Below are 18,412 nucleotides of genomic sequence, written 5' to 3'. Positions count from 1 at the left end.
CTATGTCCCTTCCGTCTTCAAGAGAGCGAGAGTTGCACCCCTCCTCAAAAAACCTACACTCGATCCCTCCGATGTCAACAACTATAGACCAGTATCCCTTCTTTCTTTTCTTTCCAAAACTTTTGAGCGTGCCGTCTTTAGCCAACTCTCTTGCTATCTCTCTCAGAATGACCTTCTTGATCCAAACCAGTCAGGTTTCAAGACTGGTCATTCAACTGAGACTGCTCTTCTCTGTGTCACGGAGGCTCTCCGCACTGCTAAAGCTAACTCTCTCTCCTCTGCTCTTGTCCTTCTAGACCTGTCTGCTGCCTTTGATACTGTGAACCATCAGATCCTCCTCTCCACACTCTCCGAGTTGGGCATCTCCGGCGCGGCTCACTCTTGGATTGCGTCCTACCTGACAGGTCGCTCCTACTAAGTGGCGTGGCGAGAATCTGTCTCCGCACCACGTGCTCTCACCACTGGTGTCCCCCAGGGCTCAGTTCTAGGCCCTCTCCTATTCTCGCTATACACCAAGTCACTTGGCTCTGTCATATCCTCACATGGCCTCTCCCATCATTGCTACGCAGACGACACACAACTAATCTTCTCCTTTCCCCCTTCTGATAACCAGGTGGTGAATCGCATCTCTGCATGTCTGGCAGACATATCAGTGTGGATGACGGATCACCACCTCAAGCTGAACCTCGGCAAGACAGAGCTGCTCTTCCTCCCGGGGAAGGACTGCCCGCTCCATGATCTCGCCATCACGGTTGACAACTCCATTGTGTCCTCCTCCCAGAGTGCAAAGAGCCTTGGCGTGACCCTGGACAACACCCTGTCGTTCTCTGCTAACTTCAAAGCGGTGACCCGATCCTGCAGGTTCATGCTCTACAACATTCGCAGAGTGCGACCCTACCTTACACAGGAAGCGGCACAGGTCCTAATCCAGGCACTTGTCATCTCCCGTCTGGATTACTGCAACTCGCTGTTGGCTGGGCTCCCTGACTGTGCCATTAAACCCCTACAACTTATCCAGAATGCTGCAGCCCGTCTGGTGTTCAACCTTCCCAAGTTCTCTCATGTCACCCCGCTCCTCCGCACACTCCACTGGCTTCCAGTTGAGGCTTGCATCTACTACAAGACCATGGTGCTTGCCTACGGAGCTGTGAGGGGAACGGCACCTCCTTACCTTCAGGCTCTGATCAGACCCTACACCCAAACGAGGGCATTGCGTTCATCCACCTCTGGCCTGCTGGCCCCCCTACCTCTACGGAAGCACAGTTCCCGCTCAGCCCAGTGAAAACTGTTCGCTGCTCTGGCACCCCAATGGTGGAACAAGCTCCCCCACGACGCCAGGAGAGCGGAGTCACTCACCACCTTCCGGAGACACTTGAAACCCCACCTCTTTAAGGAATACCTGGAATAGTATAAAGCAATCCTTCTACCCCCCCCCCCCCCCCCCCCCCCCCTAATTTTTTTGGGGGTGGTTGTCCCATTGGCTATCATAAGTTGAATGCACCAATTTGTAAGTCGCTCTGGATAAATGTAATGTAGGGGGTCATATACGGGTCTAATGTAGGGGTCATATAGGGCTTCAGTGTGTTGTACCAGATCAGAACCAGACCAGAACAAGGTTGAACACAGCTTTAATAACTACAACAAGGCATTTAGTTTCATTATTACAACAATATTAGGTTCAAAATTATATTTTGTTTCCCTGCCCTAAAACATGAGGGCATCTTTTCCACAGGGCCACGTGGGTTACATGATTCCTATCATTTCCAGTGAGATGTTGTTTATAGTGAGTCTGATGAGGGTTTCTGGTCCAGAACAGATTATACAGATAACAGTAGCATTGGGCCTAGCCTGGTCCCAGATCTGTTTGTGCTGTCTTGCCAACTCCTATGGTCATTGTCAAGCAAGACAGCACAAACAGATCTGGGACCTGGCCAACCTGGTTTCATATCAGATTAAAACATACACATCATATCAATCAGTTTCATCAACTTGAAAATAACAACAGTTTTTAAGTCTCAGTTAGTTAGTGCATACATTATTTTTATTTTTTTCATGGGAATCGAACCCACAACCCTGGCGTTGCAAATGCCATGCTCTACCAACTGAGCTACATCCCTGCCGGGCCATTCCCTCCCCTATCCTGGACGACGCTGGGCCAATTGTGCTCCGCCCCATGGGGTCTCCCGGTCGCGGCCGGCTACGACAGAGCTGGATTCGAACCAGGATCTCTAGTGGCACAGCTAGCACTGCGATGCAGTCAACAACAATCTGTCTGTCGACTTACATTGTGTGTGTTGGCTATATGGTTGATTTACAATTGCATTCCTATTTTAAAGAGTACATCTTTGGTGTCACACAGGATCAGGTTTGAGGATTCTGCCTGTACTGTACTTCATACCATCACGTTGTCACAGTGGCATATCGTGTTGGCTCAATAACTACAGTACCAGTCAAAAGTTTGGACACACCTACTCATTCAAGGGTTTTTCTTTATTTTTACTATTTTTTACATTGTAGAATAATAGTGAAGACATCAAAACTATGAAATAACACATATGGAATCGTGTAGTAACCAAAAAGTGTTAAACAAATCAAAATATATTTTATATTGAGATTCTTCAAATAGCCACCCTTTGCCTTGATGACAGCTTTGATTTGTTTAACACTTTTTGGGTTACTACATGATTCCATATGTGTTATTTCATAGTTTTGATGTCTTCACTATTATTCTACAATAGAACAATTGTAAAAATAAAGAAAAACCACTTGAATGAGTAGGTGTGTCCAACTTTTGACTGATAGTGTATATCCGTTCTTTTTCCAACAGTCCCTTGAAGCTTTAGCTGTACGACAGTAGAGAGCTGCTATACCTTTTGCAATAAACAATTTCCTTTGAATAAAATAATTGAAATAAAACAGTTTGAATACAACCAGGCTATGTCCGTTGAAGAGATGGCATCCTAAAGACAGTCCTGACCCTGCTACTGTGGGAGCAGATCACAGGACAGGACAGTATTACACTGAGGTAAAGCTACGGTCTCTCTCACTCTCTCTCTCTCTCTCTCTCTCTCTCTCTCTCTCTCTCTCTTCTCTCTCTCTCTCTCTCTCTCTCTCTCTCTCTCTCTCTCTCTCTCTCTCTCTCTCTCACTCTCTCTCTCTCTCTCTCTCTCTCTCATCTATCTCTCTCTCTCTCTCTCTCTCTCTTCTCTCTCTCTCTCTCATCTCTCTCCTCTCTCTCTCTCTCTCTCTCTCTCTCTCTCTCTCTCTCTCTCTCTCTCTCTCTTCTCTCTCTCTCTCTCTCTCTCTCTCTCTCTCTCTCTCACACACACACTGTCTTTCCATCTCTATCTCACTCGCTCTCACACAAACACTATTTCCCTCTCCCTCTCCCTATCTCTATCTCTCTCCCTCTGTCTTTCACACACACACACACACACACATACCCAAACACAATCCATCCCTCCATATATCTCTCTGTCAGTCATCTTTCTTGGCGGAGGCCTCCTGGTCGTGGCGTGTGATGATCTTGTAGACGCTCTTCCTGAAGCAGCTGTCGGAGGTCAGTCGCCGGGCGGTCTCCCTCAGGTCCTCCATGCTGCCGCTGTCGCCACGGGCAACCACGAACGACTGGGAGTGTTTCACTGCAGAGGAAGAGACATGAGTGTGTGTGTGTGTGTGTGTGTGTGTGTGTGTGTGTGTGTGTGTGTGTGTGTGTGCGCGCGCGTCACAGGAGGTTGGTGGCACCTTAATTGGGGAGGACGGGCTCGTGCCATTCCATTCGCTCCGTTTCCAGCCATTATTATGAGCCGTCCTCCCCTCAGCAGCCTCCACTGGTGTATGTACTTACACCAGTGGTGTTTGGAGGCCCTGTGTACTTACACCAGTGGTGTTTGGAGGCCCTGTGTACTTACACCAGTGGTGTTTGGAGGCCCTGTGTACTTACACCAGTGGTGTTTGGAGGCCCTGTGGATTTACACCAGTGGTGTTTGGAGGCCCTGTGTACTTACACCAGTGGTGTTTGGAGGCCCTGTGGATTTACACCAGTGGTGTTTGGAGGCCCTGTGTACTTACACCAGTGGTGTTTGGAGGCCCGTCTCTGGATCCGGCAGCTCTTAATGCGTCGTGCTGCAGCCTTGTGAAGATACACAGCATTCTTCATAATAGAAGGGAGCTTGGCCTCGATCTCTGCAGCACAGATACACTCCTCAAAGAACTCTGGGTGAAGAACACACATCACATGTAGCTATTACTGAACAAAAAATATAAACGCAACATGTAAAGTGTTGGTCCCATGTTACATGAGCTGAAATAAAAGATGCCAGAAATGTTCCATACGCACAAAAAAACGTATTTTTCTCTAAAATGTTGTGCACAAATTTGTTTACATCCCTGTTAGTGAGCATTTCTCCTTTACCAAGATAATCTATCCACCTGACAGGTGTGGCATATCAAGAAGCTGATTAAACAGCATGATCATTACACAGGTGCACCTTATGCTGGGGACAATAAAAGGCCACTCTAAAATGTGCAGTTTTATCACACAACACAATGCCACAGATGTCTCAAGTTTTGAGGGAGCGTTCAATTGGCATGCTGGCTGCAGGAATGTCCACCAGAGCTGTTTTCAGAGAATTTAATGTTAATTTCTCTACCATAAGCTGCCTCAAACGTCGTTTTAGAGAATTTGGCAGTACGTCCAACCGGCCTCATAACCGCAGACCATGTGTAACCACGCCAGCCCAGGACCTCCACACCTGGCTTCTTCACCTGCGGGACCAGCCACCCGGACAGCTGATGAAACTGTGGGTTTGCATAACCGAATAATTTCCGCACAAACTGTCAGAAACTGTCTCAGGGAAGCTCATCTGCATGCTCGTTGTCCTCACCAGGGTCTTGACCTGACAGCAGTTTGGCGTCGTAACTGACTTCAGTGGGCAAATGCTCACCTTCGATGGCCACTGGCACGGATGAATCCCGGTTTCAACTGTACTGGGCAGATGGCAGACATGTGGGCGAGCGGTTTGCTGATGTCAACGTTGTGAACAGAGTGCCCCATGGTGGTGGTGGGGTTATGGTATGGGCAGGCATAAGCTATGGACAACGAACACAATTGCATTTTATCGATGGCAATTTGAATGCACAGAGATACCGTGACGAGATCCTGAGGTCCATTGTCGTGCCATTCATCCGCCGCCATCACCTCATGTTTCAGCATGATAATGCATAGCCCCATGTCACAAGGATCTGTACACAATTCCTGGAAGCTGAAAATGTCCCAGTTCTTCCATGGCCTGCATACTCACCAGACATTTCACTCATTGAGCATGTTTTGGATGCTCTGGATCTACGTGTACGACAGCGTGTTCCAGTTCCCGCCAATATCCAGAAACTTCGCACAGCCATTGAAGAGGAGTGGGACAACATTCCACAGGCCACAATCAACAGCCTGATCAACTCTATGTGAAGGAGATGTGTCGCGCTGCATGATGCAAATGGTGGTCACACCAGATACTGACTGGTTTTCTGATCCACGCCCCTAACTTTTTTTTAAGATATCTGTGACCAACAGATATCTGTATTCCCAGTCATGTGAAATCCATAGATTTCACATTCTTTATATGAACTGTAACTCAGTAAAATCTTTGAAATTGTTGCATGTTGCGTTTTTGTTCAGCGTAGTTTATTTCACAGTTAGATCATAGTTCTGTTCCTTGCAGCACTCAGTAGTTGAAATAATTTGCTGTAGCTATAACTTGTACATGTTCTATCCAGGAGGAAGGAAAACAACTCACACTGAATTATTCTGGGTTAACTGAACCCCTTTATTACTTATTCTGGGTTAACTGAACCCCTTTATTACTTATTCTGGGTTAACTGAACCCCTTTATTACTTATTCTGGGTTAACTGAACCCCTTATTAATTATTCTGGGTTAACTGAACCCCTTTATGAATTATTCTGGGTTAACTGAACCCTTTATTAATTATTCTGGGTTAACTGAACCCCTTTATGAATTATTCTGGGTTAACTGAACCCCTTTATTAATTATTCTGGGTTAACTGAACCCCTTTATTAATTATTCTGGGTTAACTGAACCCCTTTATTAATTATTCTGGGTTAACTGAACCCCTTTATTAATTATTCTGGGTTAACTGAACCCCTTTCTGAATTATTCTGGGTTAACTGAACCCCTTTATGAATTATTCTGGGTTAACTGAACCCTTTATGAATTATTCTGCGTTAACTGAACCCCTTTATGAATTATTCTGGGTTAACTGAACCCTTTATGAATTATTCTGGGTTAACTGAACCCCTTTATTAATTATTTTTGGTTAACTGAACCGCTTTATGAATTATTCTGGGTTAACTGAACCCCTTTATTAATTATTCTGGGTTAACTGAACCCCTTTATTAATTATTCTGGGTTAACTGAACCCCTTTATGAATTATTCTGGGTTAACTGAACCCCTTTATGAATTATTCTGGGTTAACTGAACCCTTTATGAATTATTGTGGGTTAACTGAACCCCTTTATGAATTATTTTTGGTTAACTGAACCGCTTTATGAATTATTCTGGGTTAACTGAACCCCTTTATGAATTATTCTGGGTTAACTGAACCCTTTATGAATTATTCTGGGTTAACTGAACCCTTTATGAATTATTCTGGGTTAACTGAACCTGTGGGTAGAAGTGTTTATGGCAGTGTGTTTCTCTATGACTCATGAAGAATGTCTGTGTGTGTGTTTGTTTGTGTGTATGTATGTACAGTGGGGAAAAAAAGTATTTAGTCAGCCACCAATTGTGCAAGTTCTACCACTTAAAAAGATGAGAGAGGCCTGTAATTTTCATCATAGGTACACGTCAACTATGACAGACAAAATGAGAAAAAAATATACAAGAAATCACATTGTAGGATTTTTAATGAATTTATTTGCAAATTATGGTGGAAAATAAGTATTTGGTCAATAACAAAAGTTTCTCAATACTTTGTTATATACCATTTGTTGGCAATGACACAGGTCAAACGTTTTCTGTAAGTCTTCACAAGGTTTTCACACACTGTTGCTGGTATTTTGGCCCATTCCTCCATGCAGATCTCCTCTAGAGCAGTGATGTTTTGGGGCTGTCGCTGGGCAACACGGACTTTCAACTCCCTCCAAAGATTTTCTATGGGGTTGAGATCTGGAGACTGGCTAGGCCACACCAGGACCTTGAAATGCTTCTTACGAAGCCACTCCTTCGTTGCCCGGGCGGTGTGTTTGGGATCATTGTCATACTGAAAGACCCAGCCACGTTTCATCTTCAATGCCCTTGCTGATGGAAGGAGGTTTTCACTCAAAATCTCACGATACATGGCCCCATTCATTATTTCCTTTACACGGATCAGTCGTCCTGGTCCCTTTGCAGAAAAACAGCCCCAAAGCATGATGTTTCCACCCCAATGCTTCACAGTAGGTATGGTGTTATTTGGATGCAACTCAGTATTCTTTGTCCTCCAAACACGACGAGTTGAGTTTTTACCAAAAAGTTCTATTTTGGTTTCATCTGACCATATGACATTCTCCCAATCCTCTTCTGGATCATCCAAATGCACTCTAGCAAACTTCAGACGGGCCTGGACATGTACTGGCTTAAGCAGGGGGACACGTCTGGCACTGCAGGATTTGAGTCCCTGGCGGCGTAGTGTGTTACTGATGGTAGGCTTTGTTACTTTGGTCCCAGCTCTCTGCAGGTCATTCACTAGGTCCCCCCGTGTGGTTCTGGGATTTTTGCTCACCGTTCTTGTGATCATTTTGACCCCACGGGGTGAGATCTTGCGTGGAGCCCCAGATCGAGGGAGATTATCAGTGGTCTTGTATGTCTTCCATTTCCTAATAGTTGCTCCCACAGTTGATTTCTTCAAACCAAGCTGCTTATCTATTGCAGATTCAGTCTTCCCAGCCTGGTGCAGGTCTACAATTTTGTTTCTGGTGTCCTTTGACAGCTCTTTGGTCTTGGCCATAGTGGAGTTTGGAGTGTGACTGTTTGAGGTTGTGGACAGGTGTCTTTTATACTGATAACAAGTTCAAACAGGTGCCATTAATACAGGTAACGAGTGGAGGACAGAGGAGCCTCTTAAAGAAGAAGTTACAGGTCTGTGAGAGCCAGAAATCTTGCTTGTTTGTAGGTGACCAAATACTTATTTTCCACCATAATTTGCAAATAAATTCATAAAAAATCCTACAATGTGATTTTCTGCATTTTTCTTTCTCAATTTGTCTGTCATAGTTGACGTGTACCTATGATGAAAATTACAGGCCTCTCTCATCTTTTTAAGTGGGAGAACTTGCACAATTGGTGGCTGACTAAATACTTTTTTTCCCCACTGTATGTTTGTATGTATGTATGTATGTACGTGTGTGTGTGTGTGTGTGTGCGTGTGTGTGTGTGTGTGTGTGCAGTTAGTGTAGCTCACTCCTGAGGTTGTTGACGTCTCCCTTCATCTTGTCGTCCTTCTCCTTGGAGCGTTCCAGAGAGCTCAGACCTTTCTCCAGGTTCTGTAGAGCCTCCTCTGCCTGCTTCAGCCTCCGCTCCAACTCCACGCGAGACTCGATCTCCGCCTGGGACACAACACAGGTCAGGGCACATATTCACAAAGCACCCCAGAGTAGGAGGCATGATCTGGGATCAGCCTTTTTGATAACAATCTGTTTTGTTAACAATCAAAATGAAAAAAAATATTTTTGAATAGGATCTTAAAGTGTTATCGATATATTGATGTCATTTTTTGTCTATGGGGAGGAACGAGAGAAGCGCTGTCAGATCGAATTAGCGTCATTAAAAAAATCCCCATAAAAATCTGTCAGTTTAAGCTATGTTTTTATTCCCGATGTCGCACTTCCGCCCCCATCTGGGGTGAAAGGTGACAGAGCCAGAGCAGGGTTTGTCAGACCATGAGACATCCCGAAAATCGGTCTTATCACAAAATCGTTTGTAGAGACCCCCACAAGCATCTTGGGACTCGTCTGAAGTCGGTACAGCCGATCTGCCAACTTCTGTCTGTAGCGTCCGAACGGTTTGGGCTACACACTTATATGACCCCTCTGTGGAAAGGTGAGACTCTCACGAACACGTACATGTTGGTTTTGCTCCAGGACGCCCACAGGCCTCACAAGAATGAATGGAAGTACAGTGTATGGAGACTGTTTAGTGCCAAAAATAATAAGGGGTTAAATAAAAAATAAAAAAACAAGCAAATGTTTCCTGATCTTTCTCATATCGTTCAGATATAGAACAGACACTTCAGAACAAACTTCCTTTCGATTTTTTTCGGGGGGGACTATCTGTTGTTCCATGTAGTGAATCTGTTATTCAATGCGTTTGTATGGGCTAATAGCAGTAAGGCCAAATACATTTTTTCATAAAAAATCAAAAAATCAAATAGCAAAATGATCCTTGGTATGACCCCCCAAAAATACCCCCTAAAGCTAAAGAACACCCTGAACTCGCTCAACGCTGCTATTAAAAACCACTGGCATATTCTGTCATCGGACCTTACTCTGTCATCGGACCTTATTCTGTCATCGGACCTTACTCTGTCATCGGACCTTATTCTGTCATCGGACCTTATTCTGTCATCGGACCTTACTCTGTCATCGGACCTTACTCTGTCATCGGACCTTACTCTGTCATCGGACCTTATTCTGTCATCGGACCTTACTCTGTCATCGGACCTTACTCTGTCATCGGACCTTATTCTGTCATCGGACCTTACTCTGTCATCGGACCTTATTCTGTCATCGGACCTTACTCTGTCATCGGACCTTACTCTGTCATCGGACCTTACTCTGTCATCGGACCTTATTCTGTCATCGGACCTTACTCTGTCATCGAACCTTACTCTGTCATCGGACCTTATTCTGTCATCGGACCTTACTCTGTCATCGGACCTTACTCTGTCATCGGACCTTATTCTGTCATCGGACCTTACTCTGTCATCGGACCTTACTCTGTCATCGGACCTTACTCTGTCATCGGACCTTATTCTGTCATCGGACCTTACTCTGTCATCGGACCTTACTCTGTCATCGGACCTTACTCTGTCATCGGACCTTATTCTGTCATCGGACCTTACTCTGTCATCGAACCTTACTCTGTCATCGGACCTTACTCTGTCATCGGACCTTACTCTGTCATCGGACCTTACTCTGCCAGCAGAATTTAAGAACCCACCACTCATTGTATACAGAAGAGGTCGCAATCTACGCAACAAGTTGGTCCATGCCAACTGCCAGCCACAAAATAAAATGAGTCATCCTTTTCAACGCCCCCTTCCTCTTCAACACCCCCTTCCTCTTCAACGCCCCCTTCCTCTTCAACGTCCCTTCCTATTCTACGCCCCCTTCCTCTTCAATGTCCCCTTCCTCTTCAAAGCCCCCTTCCTCTTCTATGCCCCCTTCCTCTTCAACGCCCCCTTCCTCTTCAATGCCCCCTTCCTCTTCTATGCCCCCTTCCTCTTCAATGCCCCCTTCCTCTTCTACGCCCCCTTCCTCTTCAATGCCCCTTCCTCCTTAACGCCTCCTACCTCTTCAATGCACCCTTCCTCTTCTACGCCCCCTTCCTCTTCAAAGCCCCCTTCCTCTTCTACGCCCCCTTCCTCTTCAACGCCCCCTTCCTCTTCAATGCCCCCTTCCTCTTCTACGCCCCCTTCCTCTTCAATGCCCCTTCCTCTTCTACGCCCCCTTCCTCTTCAATGCCCCTTCCTCCTCAACGCCTCCTACCTCTTCAATGCACCCTTCCTCTTCAACGCCCCCTTCCTCTTCAATGCCCCCTTCCTCTTCAATGCCCCCTTCCTCTTCAACGCCCCCTTCCTCTTCAACATCCTTTTCCTCTTCAACGCCCCCTTCCTCTTCAACGCCCCCTTCCTCTTCAACATCCCCTTCCTCTTCTACGCCCCTTCCTCTTCAACGCCCTCTTCCTCTTCTACGCCCCCTTCCTCTTCTACGCCCCCTTCCTCTTCAACATCCTTTTCCTCTTCAACGCCCCCTTCCTCTTCAACGCCCCCTTCCTCTTCAACATCCCCTTCCTCTTCTACGCCCCTTCCTCTTCAATGCCCTCTTCCTCTTCTACACCCCCTTCCTCTTCTACGCCCCCTTCCTCTTCAACGCCCCCTTCCTCTTCTACGCCCCCTTCCTCTTCTACGCCCCCTTCCTCTTCAACGTCCCCTTCCTCTTCAACGTCCCCTTCCTCTTCTACGTCCCCTTCCTCTTCTACGCCCCCTTCCTCTTCTACGCCCCCTTCCTCTTCTACGCCCCCTTCCTCTTCAACGCCCCTTCCCCTTCAACGCCCCCTTCCTCTTCTACGCCCCCTTCCTCTTCTACGCCCCCTTCCTCTTCAACGCCCCCTTCCCCTTCAACGCCCCCTTCCTCTTCTACGCCCCCTTCCTCTTCTACGCCCCCTTCCCCTTCAACGCCCCCTTCCTCTTCTACGCCCCCTTCCTCTTCTACGCCCCCTTCCTCTTCAACGTCCCCTTCCTCTTCAACGTCCCCTTCCTCTTCAACGTCCCCTTCCTCTTCAACGTCCCCTTCCTCTTCTAAGCCCCCTTCCTCTTCTACGCCCCCTTCCTCTTCAATGCCCCCTTCCTCTTCTACGCCCCCTTCCTCTTCTATGCCCCCTTCCTCTTCAACGGCCCCTTCCTCTTCAACGCCCCCTTCCTCTTCAACGTCTCCTTCCTCTTCAATATTCATGAAATGTACATTGTTATATTTAGTAACACATTTTTATTTTCCTTTACCCTATTTGAAGGGATGTGGGTGGAGCAACTTCTACATAAGAGTGCAAATGACAAACATTCACAAAAGCTCTGACGAAGGCCAAGAGGCAGAGACGTAAAGCTTCAATAAACAACAGTGATACTGTTGAGCAGAGTGCGGGTTTCTCTTTTCTTTTCGATCCTAATGACCAGGGGGGACCTGATTCTAGATTAGCACTATTTCATCGCATATGCAACTAAATATTTAGCTGTGTGACCAGGAGTTTCATTTTGGGAGCATTGTGCGACTAGGAAAATTCTCCCAGATAATAATTGTTGTAATGATAAGGCTTTGCTGTACCGTTGTACCATTGTTTCCCCGAGTGCCTTAGAAAAAAAAAGCGAGTGCAGATTCAATAGCGTCATGATTGCACCATTACTACAGCAAAAATGGCTTGCTTGTAGCCCAAGCCAGGTCACCCGTGATACAAGTCAGTATTCATTTTTACATTTTAGTCATTTAGCAGACGCTCTTATCCAGAGCCACTTACAGTTAGTGAGTGCATATTTTTTTTTTTTTTTTTTTTTCATTCTTTCCATCCATGGCTGAGGACGTCGGGAGATGATGTGGAAACCAGCCACTAGGGGGCAACAGTGACCTTGTGGACGGGATAGTGGATAGGCGTAAGCATCTGCCTCTGATTCCAAAAGTTGCAAGTTCCAATTCAGCGATAGAAAGTAATTTTTGCGATTTTAGTTTGAAGCCTATCCAAAACCTTACCTTAACCATTCGGAGTTAATGCCTAAACTTAACCTAACCTTAAAAATGTGGAGTTAATGCCTAAACTTCACCTTAAACACTTCGAAATGTGATGTTGAACATGGATGAACGTCTAATTCTGACGTGAGACTGTGAGGGCTAGTTGTGTAGCCCAACCAGGTCAAAAGATCTGACCCCTCTTAAAATTTGGAAACTACTTGCGAGTCGTTTACCATTTGTTCACACTTTGTTCAGTTACCTCATTGGCTAGCTAGCTAACAACCTGGTAACTTCACCGGTACGTCCAAACATTTGGGGACACAGAAAGAAAGGAAGGATCTCTTCAGGAGATCCATGATCATAGCAATGAATGAATGACAGATCTCTTGCATGTTGTCGTCGCAAACATGAAGTTCTTAAAGAGACAGTGTACAATTTTTCAATGTAAAGCATCTCAATAGGAAAATAGTGCTTTTACACAATGTAGAAACCTAATATTCCACAAATGACTTTGTAATTTAATTGACAGGTATTCTTATCAACCTTTGATCTTTTATAATAAACTCAGGTCTTTACAGTGTTACATATTAGTTTCTAGGACACAACGTGTGCTTCAAAAGTATCTAGAATTAATATATGCCCATTATACACTGAGTGGACAAAACATTAAGAACACCTGCTCTTTCCATGGCATAGACTGACCAGGTGAATCCAGGTGAAGGCTACGATCCCTTATTGATGTCACCTGTTAAATCCACTTCAATCAGTGTAGATGAAGGGGGAGGAAACAGGTTAAAGAAGGATTTTTTTAGCCTTGAGACAATTGAGACATGGATTGTGTATGTGTGCCATTCAGAGGGTGAATGGGCAAGACAAAATATTTAAGTGCTTTTGAACGGGGTATGGTAGTAGGAGCCAGGCGGGGTATGGTAGTAGGTGCCAGGCGGGGTATGGTAGTAGGTGCCAGGCGGGGTATGGTAGTAGGAGCCAGGCGGGGTATGGTAGTAGGAGCCAGGCGGGGTATGGTAGTAGGTGCCAGGCGCACCGGTTTGATTGTGTCAAGAACTGCAACGCTGCTGTGTTTTTCACACTCAACAGTTTCCCGTGTGTATCAAGAACGGTCCCACCACCCAAAGGACATCCAGCCAACGGCAGACCAGTGATGGTCCCACCACCCAAAGGACATCCAGCCAACGGCAGACCAGTGATGGTCCCACCACCCAAAGGACATCCAGCCAACGGCAGACCAGTGATGGTCCCACCACCCAAAGGACATCCAGCCAACGGCAGACCAGTGGTCAGAAACAGGTAACTGATGAAAGAGGACAAAGGAGGCTGACAGGAGTTGTGCAGAACAACAGATGGGCTACAGTTAGTCAACTGACAGTCCAGTACAACACTGGTGTCCAAAGACCCCAAAAAATTATGCATCATTCGTCGTACCTTGACACGAATGGGGTATGGCAGCCGACCACCTTACAGAGTTCCACTTATTTCAGCAAAAAACAAGAAACTTCGGTAGCAGTGGGCTATGGATCGAGAACAGTGGACACTGGAGAATTGAAAAAAACATTGCCTGGTCTGATGAATCCTGGTTCCTGCTGTTTTCACGCTGATGGGAGGGCTAGGGTATGAAGAAAACCACATGAGTACATGCATCCATCGTGCCACGTGTCAACATTGCAGGCTGGTGGTGGTGATGGTGTGGGATGTGTTTTCATGGCACACATTGGGCCCCTTGATAAAAGTGGAGCAACGTTTGAATGCCACAGGATATCTAACCATCATTGCCAATCAGGTGCATCCCTTCATGGCAGCAGCGTATCCATCTGCAAAAGTATATTTTTTTGCCCCATGCCACAAGGCTAGGATTGTCCAGGACTGGTTCCACGAACATGACAGTGAATTTAGTTTACAGCAGTGGTCTGCCCAGTCACCAGATCTCATCTGTGGGATAAAATGGAACGAGCTATTCGGATCCACTACCAGCCAACTTGACACAACTGTGGGAAGCGTTGGAGTCAACATGGGCCAGCATCCCTGTGGAACGCGGAATTCGACACCTTGTAGAGTCCATACCCTGATGAATTGAGGCTGTTCTGAGGGCAAAAGGGGGAGCAACTCAATATTAAGAAGGTGTTCCTAATGTTTTGTACACTCCGCATAGGCTGTATGTATGTCAATAAATTCAAACAATCTGGTTTTTCTGGTGCTCCTAAATTTAATGTCGTGCTCCTAAATTTCATGTCGTGCTCCTAAATTTCATGTTGTGCTCCGAACTTTTAAGTTGGGAGTACCAGTGGTAATTTGAGGTCGATTTTATTTTTCATTTAGAGCCCTGTTTGAATAACTGTAACTGTAGCCAATGCAGATAGTCAGGGTAGCTTTTGGTTAACTATTTAACTAACTATTCAGTGGTCTTATGGCTTGGGGGGTAGAAGCTGTTCAGGGTCCTGTTGGTTCCAGACATGGTGCATCGGTACCGCTTGCCGTGCAGTAGCAGAGAGAACAGCCTGTGACTTGGGTGGCTGAAGTCTTTGACAAATTTTAGGGCATTCCTCTGACACCGCCTGGTATATTGGTCCTGGATGGCAGGGAGCTCGGCCCCAGTGATGTACTGGGCCGTACGCACTACCCTCTGTAGCGCCTTAGGGTCGGATGCTGAGGAGTTGCCATACCAGGCGGTGATGCTCTCGATGGTGCAGCTGTAGAACCTTTTGAGGATCTGGGGACCCATGCCAAATCTTTTCAGTCTCCTGAGGGGTAAAAGGTGTTGTCGTGCCCTCTTCACGACCGTCTTGGTGTGGACACCAAGGAACTTAACTCTCGACCCGCTCCACTACAGCCCCATCAATGTTAATGGGGGCGTGTTTGGCACTCCTTTTCCTGTAGTCCACGATCATCTCCTTTGTCTTGCTCACATTGAGGGAGAGGTTCTTGTCCTGGCACCACACTGCCAGGTCTCTGACCTCCTCCCTATAGGCTGTCTCATCGTTGTCGGTGATCAGGCCTACCACTGTTGTGTCATCAGCAAACTTAATGATGGTGTTGGAGTCGTGCTTGGCCACGCAGTCGTGGGTGAACAGGGAGTAGAGGGGACTAAGCACGCACCCCTGAGGGGCCCCCCGTGTTGAGGATCAGTGTGGCAGATGTGTTGTTGCCAACCCTTACCACCTGGCAGCAAATCCAGGATCCAATTGCAGAGGGAGGTGTTTAGTCCTAGGGTCCTTAGCTTAATGATGAGCTTTGTGGGCACTATGGTGTTGAACGCTGAGCTATAGTCAATGGACAGCATTCTCACATAAGTGTTCCTTTTGTCCAGGTGGGAAAGGGTAGTGTGGAGTGCGATTGAGATTGCGTCACCTGTGGATCTGTTGGGGCGGTATGCGAATTGGAGTGGGGTCTAGTGTTTCTGGGATGATGGTGTTGATGTGAGCCATGAACAGCCTTTCAAAGCCCTTCATGGCTACCGACGTGAGTGCTACAGGGCGGTAGTCATTTAGGCAGGTTACCTTCGCATTCTTGGACACAGGGACTATGGTGGTCTGCTTGAAACATGTAGGTATTACAGACTCGGTCAGGGAGAAGTTGAAAATGTAAATGAAGACACTTGCCAGTTGGTCCGTGCATGCTCTGAGTACACACCCTGGTAATCCGTCTGGCCCGGCGGCCTTGTGAATGTTGACCTGTTTAAAGTCTTGCACACATCGGCTACGGAAAGCGTGATCAACAGGAAAACGCTCATCCAGATGCAGCGCTCCTAGTGGCCGGGGACTTTAATGCAGGGAAACTTAAATCCGTTCTACCTAATTTCTACCAGCATGTTAAATGTGCAACCAGAGGAAAAAAAACTCTAGACCACCTTTACTCCACACACAGAGACGCATACAAAGCTCTCCCTCGCCCTCCATTTGGCAAATCTGACCATAACTCTATCCTCCTGATTCCTGCTTATAAGCAAAAACTAAAGCAGGAAGCACCAGTGACTCGGTTAATAAAAAAGTGGTCAGATGACACAGATGCTAAGCTACAGGACTGTTTTGCTAGCACAGACTGGAACATGTTCCGGGATTCTTCAGATAGCATTGAGGAGTACACCACATCAGTCACTGGCTTCATCAATAAGTGCATCGATGATGTCGTCCCCACAGTGACCGTACGTACATACCCCAACCAGAAGCCATGGATTACAGGAAACATCCGCACTGAGCTAAAGGGTAGAGCTGCCGCTTTCAAGGAGCGGGACTCTAACCCAGACGCTTATAAGAAATCCCGCTATGCCCTCCGACGAACCATCAAACAGGCAAAGAGTCAATACAGGACTAAGATTGAATCATACTACACTGGCTCTGACGCTCGTCGGATGTGGCAGGGCTTGAAAACTATTACAGACTACAAAGGGAAGCACAGCCGCGAGCTGCCCAGTGACACAAGACTTCCAGACGAGCTAAACCACTTCTATGCTCGCTTCGAGGCAAGCAACACTGAAGCACCAGTGAACAGCACCAGCTGTTCCGGATGACTATGTGATCACACTCTCCGTAGCCGATGCGAGTAAGACTTTTAAGCAGGTCAACATTCACAAGGCCGCAGGGCCAGACGGATTACCAGGACGTGTACTCCGAGCATGTGCTGACCAACTGGCAAGTGTCTTCACTGACATTTTCAACATGTCCCTGACTGAGTCTGTAATACCAACATGTTTCAAGCATAGTCCCCGTGCCCAAGGACTCTAAGATAACCTGCCTAAGTGACTACCGACCCGTAGCACTGACGTCTGTAGCCATGAAGTGCTTTGAAAGGCTGGTCATGGCTCACATCAACAGCATTATCCCAGAAACCCTAGACCCACTCCAATTTGCATACCGCCCCAACAGATCCACAGATGATGCAATCTCTATTGCACTCCACACTGCCCTTTCCCACCTGGACAAGAGGAACACCTACGTGAGAATGCTATTCATTGACTACAGCTCAGCATTCAACACCATAGTGCCCTCAAAGCTCATCACTAAGCTACGGATCCTGGGACTAAACACCTCCCTCTGCAACTGGATCCTGGACTTCCTGACGGGCCGCCCCCAAGTGGTAAGGGTAGGTAACAACACATCTGCCACACTGATCCTCAACACGGGGGCCCCTCAGTGGTGCGTGCTCAGTCCCCTCCTGTACTCCCTGTTCACCCATGACTGCATGGCCAGGCACGACTCCAACACCATCATTAAGTTTGCCGACGACACAACAGTGGTAGGCCTGATCACCGACAACGATGAGACAGCCTATAGGGAGGAGGTCAGAGACCTGGCCGTGTGGTGCCAGGACAACAACCTCTCCCTCAACGTGACCAAGACAAAGGAGATGATTGTGGACTACAGGAAAAAAAAGAGGACTGAGCACGCCCCCATTCTCATCGACGGGGCTGTAGTGGAACAGGTTGAGAGCTTCAAGTTCCTTGGTGTCCACATCACCAACGAACTATCATGGTCCAAACACACCAAGAGAGTCGTGAAGAGGGCACGACAAAGCCTATTACCCCTCAGGAGACTGAAAAGATTTGGCATGAGTCCTCAGATCCTCAAAAAATTCTACAGCTGCACCATTGAGAGCATCCTGACTGGTTGCATCACCGCCTGGTATGGCAACTGCTTGGCCTCCGACCGCAAGGCACTACAGAGGGTAGTGCGTACGGCCCAGTACATCACTGGGGCCAAGCTTCCTGCCATCCAGGACCTCTATACCAGGCGGTGTCAGAGGAAAGCCCTCAAAATTGTCAAAGACTCCAGCCACCCTAGTCATAGACTGTTCTCTCTGCTACCGCACGGCAAGCGGTACCGGAGTGCCAAGTCTAGGTCCAAAAGACTTCTCAACAGCTTCTACCCCCAAGCCTCCTCCCCCCACTCCTGAACAGCTAATCATGGCT

The 18,412-nt window shown here is 47.0% G+C and overlaps 1 protein-coding gene across 1 annotated transcript in view; it reads right to left on the bottom strand.

Annotated features, from left to right (window-relative positions):
• Positions 1-3,477: 3,477 nt before the first annotated feature.
• LOC311102349 (pleckstrin homology domain-containing family D member 1-like) overlaps positions 3,478-18,412 on the bottom strand; it is a gene marked incomplete at both ends in the record, with an annotated part of 35,166 nt that continues 20,231 nt past the window's right edge. The window contains 3 exons of the mRNA XM_084143665.1: positions 3,478-3,641; positions 4,072-4,215; positions 8,457-8,601. Coding sequence (XP_083999791.1) covers positions 3,478-3,641; positions 4,072-4,215; positions 8,457-8,601 — 453 coding nt within the window. The remainder of the gene's footprint in view (positions 3,642-4,071; positions 4,216-8,456; positions 8,602-18,412) is intronic.

The sequence above is a fragment of the Coregonus lavaretus genome, assembly GCF_964263955.1.
Source record: "Coregonus lavaretus genome assembly, chromosome: 27".
Classification (NCBI taxonomy): Eukaryota; Metazoa; Chordata; class Actinopteri; order Salmoniformes; family Salmonidae; genus Coregonus; species Coregonus lavaretus.
Note: the sequence above shows the minus strand (reverse complement) of the source record. Positions and strands in the feature narration are given on the sequence as shown.